The sequence below is a fragment of the Scardinius erythrophthalmus genome (genome assembly GCF_964197995.2).
Source record: "Scardinius erythrophthalmus genome assembly, chromosome: 13".
Lineage (NCBI taxonomy): Eukaryota > Metazoa > Chordata > Actinopteri > Cypriniformes > Leuciscidae > Scardinius > Scardinius erythrophthalmus.
This window is the reverse complement of record NC_138233.1, coordinates 4,853,962-4,873,164: the sequence shown is the minus strand read 5'-3', so window position 1 is coordinate 4,873,164 and position 19,203 is coordinate 4,853,962. Positions and strand designations below refer to the sequence as shown.

At 38.3% G+C, this 19,203-nt stretch overlaps 1 protein-coding gene across 3 annotated transcripts in view; it reads right to left on the bottom strand.

Annotated features, from left to right (window-relative positions):
- dock2 (dedicator of cytokinesis 2) overlaps positions 1–19,203 on the bottom strand; it is a 124,078-nt gene that overhangs the window by 56,598 nt on the left and 48,277 nt on the right. For all 3 annotated transcript variants that reach the window (XM_081383380.1, XM_081383382.1, XM_081383381.1), the window contains exons 25-26: positions 9,884–10,026; positions 3,762–3,857 (exon numbers count right to left, since the gene is read on the bottom strand). In XM_081383380.1, coding sequence (XP_081239506.1) covers positions 3,762–3,857; positions 9,884–10,026 — 239 coding nt within the window. The remainder of the gene's footprint in view (positions 1–3,761; positions 3,858–9,883; positions 10,027–19,203) is intronic.

The window sequence follows — 19,203 nt, the reverse complement described above, 5'->3', positions numbered from 1 at the left end:
TTGTCGCATACGTGCTTTGTCGCGGTAGCATACAATTGCAGAGGGAGGTGAGATGCGAGTGAGAGAAAATTAAAAATGCTCCAACTACTTTAAAAGCCTACATCTGAAAAAAAAAAAAAAACAACGTCACCCGAATCCGCAGCCAAAAACAAATCATCCACCCGCCCCAATACTTTTCTCTGATTTAAGTATCCGCACCCGATGGTCAAATTACAATTATTCTGTGTTGTTACGGGTGATTATAAATGGATGAACGTCACCTTCAACAGCGGACTTTTAAATGAACATTTCTTTAAAACAAAATATATTTGACAGATTTTCCTTTTCTTAATGGCATAAACAAGCTTTACGACTTCCCGAACAGGCGAGCACATGCACACACACGCGCGCACACATCACTTTTGAAGTTAAATTGAAAATTGAGGATGCGGTGCATCGTGATGTCGAATTGAACTGAATCGATGACATGATAACCGTAATCGAACCGAACCGTGAGACCAGTGTAGGTTCACACCAAGTGGCAACCTCCCTGTCTCTCTCTTGAAACCAACACGGAAGTGAATTAAATGGCAATTCATCGACTGGCCGCTTGAGGCTGGCTGCAAAAGTGAGTCAAATCTGCATCTTCCCCATGTTAAATGCCCAACTTTACAGCAGAAAATAACATGTTTACAGCCTGGAGCAAAAAGTGGCTTTGGTCTATACTGCTAATTTTGCCCTTCATGACGACTGTGAGGGGGGTGAATTTTTTTTTTCATAACTCATTTGTTTAAATTATATTAAGCCTTAAAGCTCTGCATAATTAAGGGTGTGTCCACTTTTGAGTGACAGGTGGATTCCCGCTGCTGTGGTCATTAGTCATCATTGGCCGTTTGTCTGCTGTCTGTTAGCCGTCACGTTACCTCAGCTCATTGTCTGACTGTAAAAATAAATAAATTCGGAAGTGACGTGCAGTCAAGATGGCGACGGTCGACTACGCCCACTTTAGGCTTCAAAAACGCTCTTCAGAAACCTACGGGTGACGTCACGTCCATATTTTTTTAGTCTATGGTTCACACCCCTACTGCTAACGTATTTCCGGTAGAATCTCCGGAATTTACTTCCGCATAGCACGTTCTACAGCGAAGTGGACTAGCGACAAAACTTTGATAAAATTAATTTTCTCAGAAACAGAGACAATGATTTTAGAAACCAATTCGCTAGTCGGATTTCGCATGATATGAGAGAATACACACCCTCAAAGTTGTCGATGTAGCTCGAAATATATAACTCAAAGCCCTTCTCTTTCTTACTCTTAGGTGTGACAGCGAACTGCCTCACAATATTGTTAACATCATTCACGTTAACCACTGGAAGTTCTTGTAAACAGCGAGTGTAATTTGCCATTATCTCCACCGATTACTTTAGTATTAGTAGTACCAAAAACAGCTTCAGACGCAGCACCGGATCTAACTTACCGGGCTGAGATAAAACGCAGAAGCGATCGTGCATAGAGCCTATTCCGATGTGGTTAATGTGAAATGTGAAAAGCAGGAGAGAAAGTGCGACTAAAGGGGCCATTTACACTGAACACGTTCTTGTATTACATCTGCACCATTTTTTTAGTTGGTCTATGTACATAAACATGCATTTTTAAAGCTGTGTCAAATTAAAAGTTGTTACATTTTTAAAAATGTATCGAGACGCACACGTTCGGTTCTCTTGCGCCATTTTCAAATGTTTATGAACGGCCCCTATTGCTAGATTCATGTCTCAGTGAAATTACCATAATTACTAAATGAGATTCTAGTAATTCAGTTTCTCTGAGTCAGAAATGATTTGTTTCTATTGCAACACTCAATGCCAAAATTGCTGCATAATGCCAACTCTGTGCAGCTTTATTGATGATGACATTAAAATTCATAACTACATCAATTTACCTCTATTCTCTCTGTGAATATGCATCAGTTAACGTCGTCTATGTGAAACAAGCCAATCAGAGTTGCAGCAGCTCATTCACAACCTTTATTGGTCGTTACAACACATCGAAATTATTGAAAAATCGCAAATGTACAGTACATATCCCATGGCTTTGCGATAACAATGATTTTAATACTTCAAAAAGTTACGTAAAGTCACAATTTTAGGTTCACTCAGAGATAAATTGGACACATACGTGTGATATGCATACTGTTTTAAATAGTTAAGATTAATGAGCCGCGGAAAATAACTCAATGTATTACTCGCACGCACCTCTCAGATATCGTGCGATCCCGAATTCGGTTCTCATCTGCAGCTTATATGGCCAAATACACACAAAATTATGTCAAAAAGCCGTCTTGTGAGCATTCACGTGAACAGTTAATTATGTCTTAAGTGAACGTAAACAATTGAGGAATAAAACGTACACAAACACTGTTCTCAATGCTGGAGTTCATGTGTAGAGCCTCTGGTGATACTTCCAGCACAGTTTCATGTTGTGTCGAGCCTTCTTAGTGTTTTAAAAATAGAGATTTTGATGCTATCATAGTCGTGCCTCAAGCTCTCCCATTCAAAAGGCAATTTGACCGAAAACGAAAATACGGTCAAACTTAAAAGTGGCGTTTCCATTCTAATTATGCTTTTTCACGAAAGTTTGACTCGGGTAGATTAACAAAAAGAGCCTAGGTTCAATTTTGGCGAGACTTACCCTTTAAAGTGACAGCAGCCTAATAAACCTCCTGCCGTCTATCTTTTCAATGTTAATCAAACAACAAAATACAAAGAGAAAATCACTCACAGCTCTTGACTGAATAACTTGCGTAGTTTTAATAAGAATCAGCATTTATTTAATTCCTACAGTGAAGACTAAGTAGGTTTTTTTACATTTGTTTATTCAATTACTGTTTTGTACATTATCGTATTATTTAATGAGTTATCACATATTGCACTTTTCTTCAATATCGTGCAGGCCTAATCACTTGCCTGTAATTGAAGCTGCTGCCATTTTGATTGTTTCTATATGACGACACAAATCGGTGGGAAAAGTCAAGAGTTTTCGTTAAATTGTGAGTTGTAATTTGCGAGTTTGACAAAAACACGAGCAGGATTACTAGTCGGAAACGGGTAATTATGGTAATTTCATCATGACATGAACGCCCCATTAATGCAACATGGAATTTCCTCATCATTAAAGTGTAAATGTTTGGTGTTCTCACAGACATTGTAGCTTCAATGTTTAGATTCCTTATGATGAATTTCACAAACACTGATATATTTTTCTCCGTGTTTGATACACACTTTCTTACACACAGATCAGCACTTCATGCGTCCTAGAGTACGTAAGGTTCAAGCTCACGTCTTCCACACCGTATCTGTCCTGTCTACATGTTCAGACTTGAAAATATACAGTATATATATATACACAAATATATAGAATAACAAATATTATAATCAATGTATTTTTATACGCCAATATTCAGATAGTCAAAGACTACATTTCCCACAATGCACTTCTTCCTCCCTCCAACTGTTTGTAATTGAGATACTTCAGATGACGTCAATAAAATTGTGTATTTTAATGCAGTAAATGTTTCTGTTCTGGCCACATATAACACAATCAGAGGAGCACAAGTAAAAGTAAATCTCAAAATATCACATTTGGCCTTTGTTTACATCATTGACTCTTAAGCATGAGGAATATTAATAGCGATACTTGGCTTAGTAAACCCTATTAACTGTAAAATAGCATTAATAGAGGGAAGAGGAAAGGGAATGGAGAGGATCTAGTGGCTTTAACTCACGATGAGTGTGTGTTCTCGGCCCATGGTGATGACTGTGCGGTTTATCGTCCTCAGCAGAGACGACACAATGTCCTGAATGTGCTGAAATGTGTCTCCCTGGAAGAGAAAGAGACAAAACGCTCATCATTTGTATTCTAGCGCTGAACCCGCACTGCATCCAAATAGTCAAAGATTTTCTCATTAAGTCACACAATTAAAACAAACACACAGATTTACTCTTGAGTTCCTCACCTCAATGTTTCCTGTTTATAAGCTACAAATCTTAAAGGAATAATTCAGGCAAAATGTAAATTATCCCATAATAAACTGCTCTTTTCCATACAAATGAAGGTGAGCGGTGACCACGGCTGTCAAGCTAGATTTATTTTCAGTTAATAGCCTTTTAAATTTGTGTTGCTTTCTCACATAAACAATTCAGAAGACGTTGATTACAAGTCACTGTCGTGATGTTGTCATTTATGAACCTCTACAGCCCCTGGACACCATTTCACGTTCACTGCACAGAAAAGAGCAGCGTGAAATAAGTTAATGCTGACAGAATAAAAAAAAAATTTGTCACCCATTTCTTTTAACTATGCTACAAATGAACAGTGAAATGTGTGTTTGTGTTTTAGTTGCAGGTCTGGTCTCTCTAGTTCCTTCACACTGATTTATTGTTTAAATGTATTGATCTGACTGAAGAGCTCTGGAACGGCCCAGATGAGTGTGTGTGTGTGATGTCAACTAAAGGCCTTTTATTTCTTTTTATTTGTTTTTGTAAATCAATGCTGAGAGTTTAAAACCTATCTGGATCTAAAAAATAGTCAATTTCTAAAAGTCCCTTAAACTCAACTTAAATCTTAATACATGTTCCTGATCTTTTGCTGCACAATTCAGCACGAATAAATCCCTCGAGGGGCAACATGTGATGCCTCAGCAGAGGTGGTGATTGGATAACTGGACAAACCAGCGGACCAATCACATCACAGCATCTCAAATGTTGGCTTGGTGACTCTGAAACGCCTGAGCCGAAGTCTGTCATCAGAATGATTTGGTTTAATTTCCTCCAGAAGCGTCTCACATGATTTTGTTCCCAAACACCAGCATCCGAACATGACAGCGTTTCACAGACGCAACTCATTTATGGAGGAAAAAACAGCCTCGGTTTCTTCCCTGATTGCAGCAACTTCTTTATTACAGTTATTTTTGTGCCAATTTCTCAGAAAGTGATTATTTTGTTCTGGATGGAAACCAATCTTAATGGAAAGTTTTATGCGATATTACAATTTTGCACATAATTATGGAAATATTATCAAAATATAAATAAATTTACAGTAAGGTTTCATTTGTTAACAGTGGTTAATGCATTAACTAACACAAACTAATAAAAAGCTAAATATTTTTACAGCATTTATTAACAAAAATGTTCACCTTCGTGTTAGTTCACAGTGCTTTAACTAACAAGATACAACCTTTGATCTTAAACATGTATTAGTAAATGTTGAAACTAACATTAAGATTAATAAATGCTGTAAAAGTATTGTTCATTGTTAGTTCAAATTAACTAATCTAGTTTATAATGTTAACAAAAGAAACTTTGTTTTAAAGTGTTACCAATAAATACTATAATTGTACAGAAATAATACTTAAATAACACTTGAATAAGCCTGTGTGTGTGTGTGTGTGTGTGTGTGTGTGTGTGTGTGTGTGTGTGTGTGTGTGTGTGTGTGTGTGTGTGTGTGTGTGTGTGTGTGTGTGTGTGTGTGTGTGTGTTACCACCCACTCACTAATTTCATGACGCAGAGGCGGATAAAGTGAGGGATTGAGAGAGAGAGAGAGAGAGAGAGAAACATCTGTTCATCTCTACATGGAGTATTTCATTTCATATTGTGTTTCTCAGTTCTTCACTTCAGCTGACGACACAAACTCTCTCTCTCTCTCTCTCTCTCTCTCTCTCTCTCACTCTCTCTCTCTCTCTCTCTCTGGTCAGTGGATGACGGCTTAATCATGTACATCTATAATCCTTGCAGAGTGTGTGTGTGTGTGTGTGTGTGTGTGTGTGTGTGTGTGTGTGTGTGTGTGTGTGTGTGTGTGTGTGTGTGTGTGTGTGTGTGTGTGTGTGTGTGTGTGTGTGCAGATATCTATGGCACCTGTAGCCTGTCCTTCGGTACAGTTTCCATTTCTCTCTGTGCACAACAGCGCTCCCTCGTCAGTCTCACATCACACACATGAATCACACCTGTCAACAGCATGTCCAGCTCATATTTCAACCCAAAATCAAAACAAATAATATATTTTTCTGAAATGTTATATTATGTCTATTTTAGAGTTGTTTATATAATGTTTATACTCTGCATTTTACAGGTCGCCGAGAGTTGAAGAATGTTCAGCTTTGGGTAAAACGCAGCGCTCATCACTGTCACTTTTTACCCAACCGTCCAATCACAGTGGAGGAGGGGCGGGACTAAACCACACCGACCAACCGCCACATTCTGCTTGTACAGCATCAACAGAGGACGACAACAAGCATAATAATGGAAAAAAATAATTTATAACAAGAGCCAGAGAAAATCCATTACACTGTATCGACATTTTAATATGGAATCAACACAGAAACAAAATATGTGTGAAATGAGATACTAGTAACACTTTCGCGGATATTCCGTATCATAAGCGAAGCGTCTCAACTGAAAAAACGCAACGCTGCAAAAACACTCTCAAGCGCCACAGCTAGGCGTTTACAGCAGAGACTAGCGTTTTTAGCCAGCTTTGGTGGACACACGGCCTTAGAAATACCTAGACAGCTCATTCTCATCCCAGCATCACTGTAATGTGTGTGTATGTGTGTGTCAATCACTTGCTCTCACAGACGTATTTTTAGAGGAATCTTTTGATGTGAATAATATTTTGAAGCCTCTAGGAGAGTTTAATTCAAACCGCAGCATGAAACATGCCCTGAGAGAGAGAGCATCCTCCTCACACGTCTCTCTCGATCGCTGTTTATTTGAACTGTGAAACGCTCTCAGAATCCTGTTAAAGGAGCAGACGAGAGGAGGCAGGAGAGGTCATGACCCCGTCACATCTTCATTCTGCTCTCTCTTCAACACTCCATCAACCTCATCAGTCGCTCAGTCTGACCCGCTCGCCTCTCCTCTCCTCTCAAACACAAACAGCTACTTAAGGAATTGTATGGGTTCAATACAAGCTAAAGGTGAAGTGTGTCATTAGTCCGACGTTAAAACAGTTTCTCGTAAACACGCTTATAATAGTCAGGCAACTCAGGCTGATAGGTCCTTTACATCTGATTGCTTGATCAACATTAATATGTGAGCATGGATCACGTGACCAGTCTCGAGTCGCACGGGTATATTTGAGGCAATAGCCAACAATACATTGTATGGGTCAAAATGATCAATTTTTCTTTTATGCCAAAAATCATGAGGATATTAAGTAAAAATCATGTTTCATGAAGATATTTAGTAAATTTCCTAGCGTAAATATATAAAACATGTATTTTTGTGAGTGAATGCTGCACAATCGTCAACATAAATGAACAACTTTAAAGGAGATTTTCTCAATGTTTCAATTTTTTTGCATCCTCAGATTTTCAAATAGTCGTATCTCGACCAAATATTGTCCTATCATAACAAACCATACATCAATGAAAAGCTTATTTACATCTGACCCATGTGACTGGTTTTGTGGTCTAGGGTCACATATAGTCTGGTTGACTGTTTGCTGGGTTTCCTCTGAAACCCTCCACCTCCCCCAGTTCCACCTGTCTAGATCTGCTACATGATTTATGTATTCATGTGTATTTATGCAGCAGCAGGATGTCTTACATGTTTACAGCAGCGTGTCTGTGTATCGATTAGCATTAGCATACGTGCTGTGCAGTAGCTGAGCATAGCAGATCTAGTCCACCCATACCAAATACATTAACATTGCCTTATTCAATAACATGCTAAAACTTTTCAGAGAGTTTTATATATAAATATAAACTATATTTAGGGTTGATGGGTTGATATCTCCTGAGGAGTGCAAACACTGTTGTGTTTCCATGCACTTGTGGCATGACTGACTGATTACCACTGAAAATGAAGGACGACATACAGAGAGATAAATCAAACCTTAATTGAATAACAAGAAGTGTCTCTATAAAAGCAGTCCCACTGTTAAAATTATGATTAAAACTACTTTTCATCCCATTAAAATAAATAAATACACGAATTGTATTATAAATGTCTAATATAAAATAATATCATATCATATCATATAATTTTATATATATTTTAAAATTGTATATATATATAAATAATACAGGTATATATTTTTGTTCAATATTAAGACATATTACAAATATTCTTATGAAAATGTATATATTATTTATATTTTATATAATTTTAAATTTAAATTTATGGTAAGTAATATTAAATATATTAAATATTAACATGATTTAAAATTATAATTAAATAAACTTTAAACTATATAACCATTTTAATATAAAGACATATATAAAAAATATATTTTAAATAAATATATAAATGTAAATACATATATTTATGTAATAAATAGTAAGCAGTATTGATCAAATATATTCATAAATGTATATAAAAAATCTTAATATTAAGACATCAAATATTAATATTTACAATTATAATTACAAAATTGGCAAAATGTATATAGACGTTAAAAAATTAAGACTATAAATAATATATATAATATAAAAAAACATATATATATAATATTGCATATATTATTTAAATTATATTAATTATTAATAAAAAAAATCTAAGAAATAATACAAAAGTAATTGATATATAAATGACAAATATTAATATACAATGATGCAATATTTATATAAAATAATAATATAAGGACATTAATATAAATACATTTAAATAAAATTGATATTACTTAAAATTAAGTAAAATGTATTACTGTATATTATACTATATTATCACATGTATATATCATATATACATTCATATTTATATACAAATGAAGTCAAGTGCTCTCCTTATCTTCCGATTTAAAACTAACCCCTCCTACTTCCACTGCAAGTCTATCACTGCATATATTTATTATCAGAAATGTATGCAGTCATAGACTTATAGTTACGCCACAGATGTTGTCGATAGAACTTCACTTGCTTTGAACCCAGAACTTTCCTCTTAGAGAAGCAGGACCAATGTTAAACACACACACACACACACTAAAATGACTTTTTGTGTGAGATTGAGCAACAATTTGTTTTAAACAGGCAGCGCTGATAAACACACAGCTGTGTCCTGACCTCTTTCATTATCTCCCTCTCTCTCCGTCTCACCGGTTTCTTTGTGGAAGTGGAAGGTCAGGAAGTTCAGTGTCTAAATGCATCACCGTTTCGGAAAGTGAGATTAGAGCATCAGACGAGTGTAATCTGCTGCCATTTTAGTAATTAAAAAACCGCTCCGGGTTTTACATCTAGGTGAGTGCGTGTGTGTGTTTGAATAGATGCATTTTTATAATCATAATCATAATCCTCGGAAAGTTGGAAGATTTGAACCCTCAAATTCCTACTCAAAAAGTGCAACATTAACTATTTTTAATCAATATTTGTTTCAGTATTGAATAAAATACAATGAAATTTCTCATGTTCTTGGTTGAGTGTATTGGTGCGTTCAAGTCCTTCTGGGAAGTTCGTGTTTACCACGGCATGTGCGTTCAAGTCACTTTCGTCGGAGTAAGATGGCGGTGCACTTTCTCTTAATTAATTACACAAAAATACAGTAAGTATTTACAATATTATATTGTTATATTATAATGCTATAACATATTGTGTAAGCAGTTAGCTTACTTTGCATTAAAGGGTTAGTTCACCCAAAAATGAAAATTCTGTCAGTAATTACTCTCCCTGAGACATTTCTCAGATTTAATCAGAAATATCTTAATTTGTGTTCTGAGGATGAACGAAAGTCTTATAGGGTTGGAACAACATGAGGGCGAGTTTCTGAAATCCTGAGCTTCCCACTCGTATTAACAACATTCTGGTGGCGTTCATGTGCGTTCAACTTGTAAATATGATCTTTACGACCTGACCTCACCGACTCCTGCTGTGATTGGCTGGTGTATTAGTGCGCTGATCTCTGATTGGCTCTTACCACGTCGTTGCGGCTCAGCACTTCCAGGATGTTGTTCAGGAGTTCAACGCTGTTCCTCTTCTCGTCCTGATGCCCGTCTCCAACCACAACCAACGCCTCGCTCAGCTCCCGGAGCATCATGGGTAACAAGATGTCACGGCAGTCTGGAAATGACATCATAACGGAAAACACTCAAAACGGTCTACTCATAAATAAAATAGCTAAATAATTCAATTCAAAGAAACAAAATATTTTTAGTAATAAATGTAATGTATATATATATATATATATTAAAATGTAATATTAAATATGTATTTAAAATATGAAAAAAAAAATATATATACGTGAGTGTGTGTGTGCGTGTGTGTGTGCGTGTGTTATATATACATATATACATATATGTATATACTATATATATCTACATATATACATACACGTGTGTGTGTGTGTGTGTGTGTGTGTGTGTGTGTGTGTGTGTGTGTGTGTGTGTGTGTGTGTGTGTGTGTGTGTGTGTGTGTGTGTGTGTGTGTGTGTGTGTGTGTAATGTTATGCCAAAAATTATACATATGAGTCAGGAGGGACATATTGGAAATGTTTCATTTAGTCATTTACATATTGAATTCTTAAATGTAAAGCAGAAATGGGAACAAAATGGTCATGCAAACAAAAATCTCCCCAGTAATGATTCCCACAGTTGAGTTTAACACACACGAGTGTTGTTGAGGTCTGTTTGAAGGCTCTTCAGATTCTGTCTGGATCCAAACCAGAGATTTTAAAGTGAGTTCAATCTGCCGCACTTCATGACGGACTCTCACTCAAACTACTTTTCCTCTGCCTCTTAAAACCAGCACATTAAAAGCTCATTTACACTCTGGCTCGTTACCAACTGATTATCAACAATGATCAATCTGATTTCACTGAGAGATCCAGAGTCAGAGAGAAAGACGGATCAAGAAAAGAGTGAGAGTGTGTGTGTGTGTGTGTGTGTGTGTGTGTGTGTGTGTGTGTGTGTGTGTGTGTGTGTGTGTGTGTGTGTGTGTGTGTGTGATCCTTGTAGGGACATTTTTGGTTCCCATGAGGAAAACAGCTTATATATCTATACTATAAAAAAAAAAGTAAAACTGCATAAAGTTTATTAAATGTATTGTGGACACTTCATATTCAGCAATATTATTGACTACACTTGACACTATTGGATGAGAACCGAACTGAGCTGGATGATGACATCTATAGATAAACGGCTTTATAGAATGATTGAATTGGTTCCATAGTTGAACTTGACACAGGTATTGAACCGAACTCATTGACGTCCGCTGATCAATCACACGGTTTTCTTTTTAGAGCTGCTTTACAGCAGAATTGAATTCTGTTTGCATCACTGAATCATTGTTTTCCCGTTTACCACTGTAAAGCTGCTGTGAAACAAACTGTATTGTGTAAAGCGCTATAGAAATAAAGGTGACATATAAATGGCTTTTTAATCTAATATTTTACTATTATTTATATATGAATGCAATATATACAGTGCTGGTCAGAATTATTTGATCCCCTGGGTAAATACGATCAAAGATGGCTGTAAAAAATAAATCTGCATTGTTAATCCTTTTGATATTTTATTTAGAAAATGAGCAAAAATCAAACCTTTCATTGAAGTAAAAGAATTGAAAGTGGGGAGAAATCACATTATGAAATAAATGTTTTTCTCCAAAACACATTGGGAACAATTATTAAATACTATTTTTAAAGGCCCCCTTTTATTAAATACTTTTTGCAACCTCCTTTTTCCAAGATAACAGCAAACACTTAATATGGGTTTGGTTCATACAGGGATAAAAAAAGTACCCCATGTGTAAAATGAAATACTCTGCTGTATCTTTAATGCTGTGGGCCTAATTTTCTCCCAGAGGTCCTGGACATCTTGTTCAGAGACATGGCATCATGGATTCAATCAAATACCAAAAAAACCTGACAGCCAGTGCTAGAAATCTTATAACGGGCCATGTTTGGATCTTCCAACGGGACAGTGATCCAAAAACAAACATCAAAATCAGCACAAAAATGGGTCACTGAGCACAAAACCAAGCATCTGCAATAACCATCCCAGTCCCATACCTGAACCCTATAGGAGAGGAGTGGGCTGAACCAAAGAGAAGAAGCGCCAACATGGATCTGGGAATCTGAAGGATCTGGAGAGATCCTGTATGGAGGAATGGTCTCTGATCTCTCGTCAAGTGTTCTCCAAACTCATCAGGCATTATAGGAGAAGACTCAAAAAGAGGATGCAAAAAGTATTTAATAAAAGGGGGCAAATAATTGTTCCCAATGTGTTTTGGAGAAAAACATTTATTTCATAATGTGGTTTTCCCCCCACTTTCAATTCTTTTACTTCAATAAAAGGTTAGATTTTTGCATAAAAAAAAGGATAAACAATGCAGATTTATGTTTTACAGCCATCTTTGATCATATTTACCAAAAAGGCAAATAATTCTGACCAGCACTGTATATATTTATGCCATGGTCCTTTTATCCCAAAAAGAATATGTACAATATTATTTATATATCAAAGAATCAGGGTATTAAAATGTAAGAAATTGTATTACGATTAAAAAATACACAATTATTAATGGTGACTTAAACAAACACGGTGTGACAGATTCACATCTATGAAGGTCAAAGAGCCACAGTGTGAATGTTTGCCTTTGACCTGATCTTCCTACACGAACACGACCCTTCTCTCAACACCATCTCTCTCTCTCAGAGCTCAAAATGAGTCTCAGCGGGCGATCAAGAAAAAGCAGATGATATAAATGCAATGGAACAATTACCGACCGACGCAGAGAACGGGCAGTTTAACGTACGCTTCCAGTATTGTTGCACCTTGAGTCTGGTAAATAAATGACAATCATAAACGTTGGCACTTATGCTAATTACTGAGGCGAACGGTAATTGGATTTGTCACACTTAATGTCCCTGTGAGCGATTGAGAGAAGGACTCCTCAGAGAGAGGGAGATAAATGCTGCGTTGGATCCGTCCCGGAGGGAATATTGAGCGATCTGAGCTCATGAAGGGTTCACTGGTGTCGCTTTTTATAGTGTCCCGTTCCATCATCAATATCAACGCCAAGAACAACAGGAAAATGTGCCGTCGAGCATTTTCTCAAGGCCACACTGACCCTTTCACCTTCTGGACTGTGCAACGCTCAGCGAGTGTGTGTTTCTCCAGTTCAGTCCCCCAAGGTACAATCTACATTAAAGGTGGACCTCAAGGTACATATATGTACCTTTTTGAGGGTCAAAAAGCATTAAAAGGTACATATATGTACCGTTTCTTTTAAAGGTTAAGGTACAATATTGTAGCCTTGAGGGTACAGCCCGAGTGACAAGCCATTGTACCCCTAAAGGTACAATTATGTACTTTATTTTTCTGAGAGTGCACTGTCATGATCCAAATGAACCATATAAACATGAAAACACACACAGCTTCAGGGTTTAGCATCATGTGTGCATGCACACAACACATCTAGAATGCCCTGAACACACCACACATCAGGAGTTCACGCTGAAACGCTCTCGCCTAACAGGAGAAAACACTTACTCAACAGACTCTTTATTACTGGGGCCTGATCCTGGCCGAGAGCCACGCTAGTGCACGGCCAAAACTGCGTCATGCATCACTTAGATGACTTCCACAAATAATGCATTTTGAAATTCAAGGAACGTGTGACATGAATAATGGTAAACGCTGCACATCTGCCAGTTACCTTTCTTAGAATACTCTATTGTTTTCTCGGTCTGTCTTAAACATCATAAATCATTTTAATGCAATGTTTCCTGCGAGGAGTGAAAACTAAAGAGGGTGATTCGCTCACACGTGATCAGGTGACACACGTCACGGTTTACACATGCACTATCATGATCACGTGAACGGATGTTGGGGGATCTGCATTCAACTGAATAATATACATACAATAAATACATAAATAAATACAAAAGCATGTATTTAGCATGTGCAACTATATACAAAATTAAATAAAAAAATACAAAGAGCAATAGGATCAAATAAAATTTTGAATTACATAAATAAACAAATTAATAAATGAAATAAAAGCATGCAAAAGTCACACTCTGTGTCTCCCCAACACGTGCTAAAATACAATTAATAAAAATAAACTAAAAGGTGTAAATTAATTCATCAGTAAATAAGCATAAAACACTGTCTATCAACTATAACAGTTAAAAATAAAATATATCAAAATAAAAAATAAGATAAAAAAAAGATGTAGGTGAAAAATCTGTAGTTCGGTTCATTTGGTCCGGACCAAGGGCGAAAAATTATATTTTGTAGCATTTTTCAGGCGTTTTGGTTCCTTTTCACACAACACTGATCGCTCTAGTCCGAATCAGTCTATGAGTTGATAAAAACGAACCAAAATGCAGTCACGTGACAACATCCACATCACTCGTTGGCCAGATGTGTCTTGAACGCATTTCCATAACTGCAGTTCGTTTGGTCAGAATTAGCGTGCGGGAAAATTCCATAGACAGAAAAAGAAATGGACACAGTGACCCCACTGGATTCAACAGAGAAAAGCGAAGTCAATTAGAAGCTCTTCTTCCTGATGGCGGAGCGACTGCGCAGACTCAAACTGAGCTTGACGACGTAGATGTGACGTGAGCAACCCGTCTGTCTTCTAGTAGCTGTGCCGAGAGAAATCTGAATCATTCCCTTCCGAAACTTGCAGAGACGGAGAGTGTGAGTTGAGGTGTCCGTGAGCTCGGAGCAGGAGACACTTTTGCTAAGTATTCTGATTGATTATTTTGTCATTTTGCCTCCACGTCCCCCCGATTGCGCGCGAGCTTCTCCTCCTGTCCATACGGTAATCTCTCTACTGTGCGACAGAGAGTCGCTTGGTTGTGACGCAATCGTTAGCCTATTTTTACAAAAACTGCTTCTACAGGGCCATAACGTACACCAGGGGTCACCAAACTAAGGCCCGCGGGCCGACTCAGGCCCGCCACCCCCCTTTGACTGGCCCCCCAGCCCCTCTGCCCCCCACCACTTGAATCGGCCCTATGAAGCAATCCCCAAAAGTCGTCATGGACGGTACGTCATGGTACGGGCGTCACAGTTTGGTGCATACATTTACACGGAGAATACACGGTATAAAAATAAATAAAACTTGCGTGCAATTTAATTAATGTAATGCGGAACTACTGTTAGATACGCGGATTCTTAGGGACACCTAATCTGTAGCTCCACCTTAGCTCTGAAGCTCTGAAGCAGGCTGCAGTAAAGATTGCAATGCTGGAATATGTTGAGAGAGAGGTGTGGGCGCGATCGAAAAGTCGTAAAGTGTTTACTTATATTTGTGTGTGTGTGTGTGTGTGTGTGTGTGTGTGTGTGTGTGTGTGTGTGTGTGGCGCGGCCGCGATCGAACAGTGGAAACATAAAAACATACTCCGTCATTTAGTTTATGCAGGACATCATTCAAACTGCAAAGTGTTTAAGTTACTGTGAATTACATTTTTAAGGAAAACAAATATATTAATCTGAAATGTAGCAGATTAATTTTCAATTAATTCAGGTCCAATTACCAACCATATCAAGGTATTTTTATTAATTGAATTAATGAACTAATTATATAAAACTATTGTCAGTGCACTACAAATAAACTGGTTCTATGCCTTTACTTTATTAATAAAACTTATTTAAAAAAAAATACAAGGCTTAAGACATTTATTTTTCTTTTGGTGGTCCAGCCTGAGACATGCACAAGCCTTCTGCATTTTTGTTTTGCTTTTGCCTTCATTGTACCCAACCGTGATGTCTGAACCGAGGTATGAACCGAACCGTGACTTCTGTGTACCGTTCCACCCCTAAAAGAGAGTGCAGAGTTTACAAAGAACAGTGGACCAACGATTATTTGTGAAGAATAACTTTAAATAAAACAAAGTGTGAAGACTCGATTACAACTTTTGCAAACCACTAGTAAAGATAAACAAATATGTGCCAGGAATCAAGTGTTGATATAGTAGTGTGGATATAGTAGTGGGGATGGCTGTGCCAGGCTAGTAATCTCTACTACACAATGAGGCCTGCTGGTGGTCATTTTGGTCTGGGTCATACAATTCTATGTTATATAGCTGACCCGGCCCCGGCCCCCCATCACAGTCAGGAACGATAATGTGGCCCCCAGAGAAAAAAGTTTGGTGACCCCTGACGTACACTCTCAGAAAAAAAGGTACAAAAGCTGTCACTGTGGTGGTACTTTTTCAAAAATTACACCTTTGTACCTAAAGTGTACATATTAGTACCTAAATGGTACATATTATAACCCTTTTGAAGGGTACTGTCCCAGTGACAGCTTTTATACCTTTCTTTCTGAGAGTGTAAGATATAAGGTAATGGAGTCTTTTATACATTTTCGTGTTTCTTTACTGTACGTTCACACCGCCGCCGGCGAGAGCGGCAAAATTCGCTCTCGCCGCCCTGTCACCGACGCCGTAGAAAGATTCGGGGACGCTCTGACGCTCTGACGTAGATTAGAATGCGTGATTTTATAAAAAACTTTATTTAAAGGGGCCACAAAAACCGTTGCTGCAATTGGTCAAAATCATTATTATTTTGAGCAAATGAATTGCATTCCTGCTTAAAAAACAAGCGTTTTTAGTTCAAAGAAGTTCTAGCGTGAAAATGTTGCCTATAAATAGTGTTGCGCAGCTTTTTCTAATCAAACTGACAACACCATGGATGACAAGTCGTACAATAACGGGAAACCCGCAACAGAAATTATTAATTTTTCCTCCATTTTGCTTAGGAATTAATGTGGTGGGAACCAAAGTTTACAGAATTGTGTTCTCTCGTATTCCCTCAGGCGGAGGACTTCTACATTCCGACTGGTTGCCGCCGTTGCCGCCGAACCGCGTCATAGCTTATTACCATAAAGTTGACTTGATTTCAACTCTTCTCGCCGCTCTCGCTGTCCAAGACGCGCCGCGCCGCCCTCGCCGGAGCTCGCCGCCGGCTCTCATTGAAAATGAATGGCTTCCGGCCACTTTGACGCTCTCGCCGCCGGCGGTGTGAACGCACAGTTAGAAATAAATAATGGACAAATGGAGTCTTTAAACGCCTCAGATGTAAAGTTATTCGCTGTCAAAGTGACGCCAAAATGAATGGGAGTCAATGGAATGCTAACAGCAGGTGATGGTCTGCTAATCAATGGCGGCGCCCGGGGAAGCTTCAATTTTTTCTTAGAGATTGGCCCCCTGGAAAATTCCAACAGAACTTCCGGAAGTAAACAAAGAGGTGGAAAATCCGGCAGACAACACGCCGCTGTTTACTATGGAGAGACGACTGCGTGTGCTCATTGTATCCCTGGTCATATTTTATTATATAGTTTGTCTACACCACTTTAGACAAAACAATATTATTTGAGAATGAAGCGAGGATGCGGCTCGAAAATAATGTTAATCATTTCGACGCGAGCTGCCATGCTTAAAGTGCAAACTGTCAACAAACATATCTCTACTCATCCCATAATGCACAGCGCAGCTGACTACGGCAACTGGTTTAGTCCAAAAATGCGCAGTTCTTTGGCATTTGGTTCTGTTCGAGGTCGGATCACCTTCTCACCACAAACGAACCACTCCAGAGTTCGTTTCAAAGCGTACCAAGACCTACGCTTGTTTTGGTGCGCACCCGAGTGCGATCGCCGCATTCATACCTGACCAAACAAACCGCACCAATGGGGAAAACGAAATCCAGTGCGATTCAACCGAACTAAATGAGGCAGGTGTACACTTTGAAACGAACTCTGGAGCGGTTTGTTTGTGGTTCGTTTGATACTTTAAGCATGGCAGCTCGCGGACAAACTTGGAGTTGTGAGGAGGTGCGGGGCCTGATAGAAATTATTAACAGCCGCATCCTCGCTTCATTCTCAAATATTATTGTTTTGTCTAAAGTGGTGTAGACAAACTATTTAATAAAATATGACCAAGGATACATTCAGCCCACGCAGTCGTCTCTCCATAGTAAACAGCGGCGTGTTGTCAGCCGGATTTTCCACCTCTTTGTTTACTTCCGGAGTTCGGTTGGAATTTTCCCGCACGTTAATTCTGACCAAACGAAGTGCAGTTATGGAAATGCGTTCAAGACACATCTGGCCAACGAGTGATGTGGATGTTGTCACGTGACTGCATTTTGGTTCGTTTTATCAACTCATAAATTGATTCGGACCACAGCGATCAGTGTGGTGTGAAAAGGAACCAAAACGCCTGAAAATGCTACAAAGTATAATTTGGTCCGGCCCAAATGAACCGAACTACAGATGTGAAAGCACCCAAAGAGTGCAAAAAAGGGACAGAACAGTAGAATAATAGACAGATATACAGACAAGTATGTGTATTGAGTGAAATTTGTCACACTATATTGATATCAGTCATACTGAAGAAAAAAAACATGCATTTTCAAAGGCTTTTCCACATTTTTTAATTGGATAGTATTTTTTTTTTAAGGCTGTACGTCACCAACAAACTTAAAAATGAGTAGGTGAGAAGGCCCTTTGCTAATGTCGAATAAATCACAGTCCTGCTGAACTCCTCTTGAAGAAAACCCTGTGCGAGTATTTAAAAACTAATCTAATCTCAGTAATGTGTCTGTCCTTCTCTCGGGCGGAGAAAGATCTTCACAACTGCTCCCTTAAGAATCATAACTCGGCCCTTTTCTCTTCGCCAAGAAACCTTCGTTCATTTTCATCAGTCGTTCTATCCTGAGACTTCACAATAAACTATTTCACATGGTAATAAGATGCCATTTCAATTACCCAGCTGGCCTAAACCAGACGGACCCACCATACCGTGCCAGAGAGAGAGTGTGCGCGCGCGTGTGTGTGTGTGTGTAATGACATCAACATTGAAGATTGAAATGAGAATGAGCTTTAACTTTGGCTCTTCTTGCAGCACTTGAAGGTCTAATTCAATCCGCTTTCTATTCCCAAGATTTCAGATGTTCGTGCACAATAATACTCAACCTGCTTCGTCACGCTGCTAATATATATATTTCTCCTTGATGAAATGCGTTAAGCTTGGAGTTCACCTGTAATTCTCTCCTGCAGGGCGGAACGAGAGCGCAGCTGTAAATTGGATCCTCGGCTGTCTAAAACGTTGTTAACATGCTGATGACATCGGACATTCACTAACTTTAAAGTGCATCATTTCCATGCCTCTTATGAAGGTGGGACTTTCAGAGCAAAAGTCCACCGTTTAAACCGGCCTCAGACTTTAAATGCAAGACACAACAGGCAAAACCACAGCTTTTTTCAGGCACTGCATGGTCAATTTTG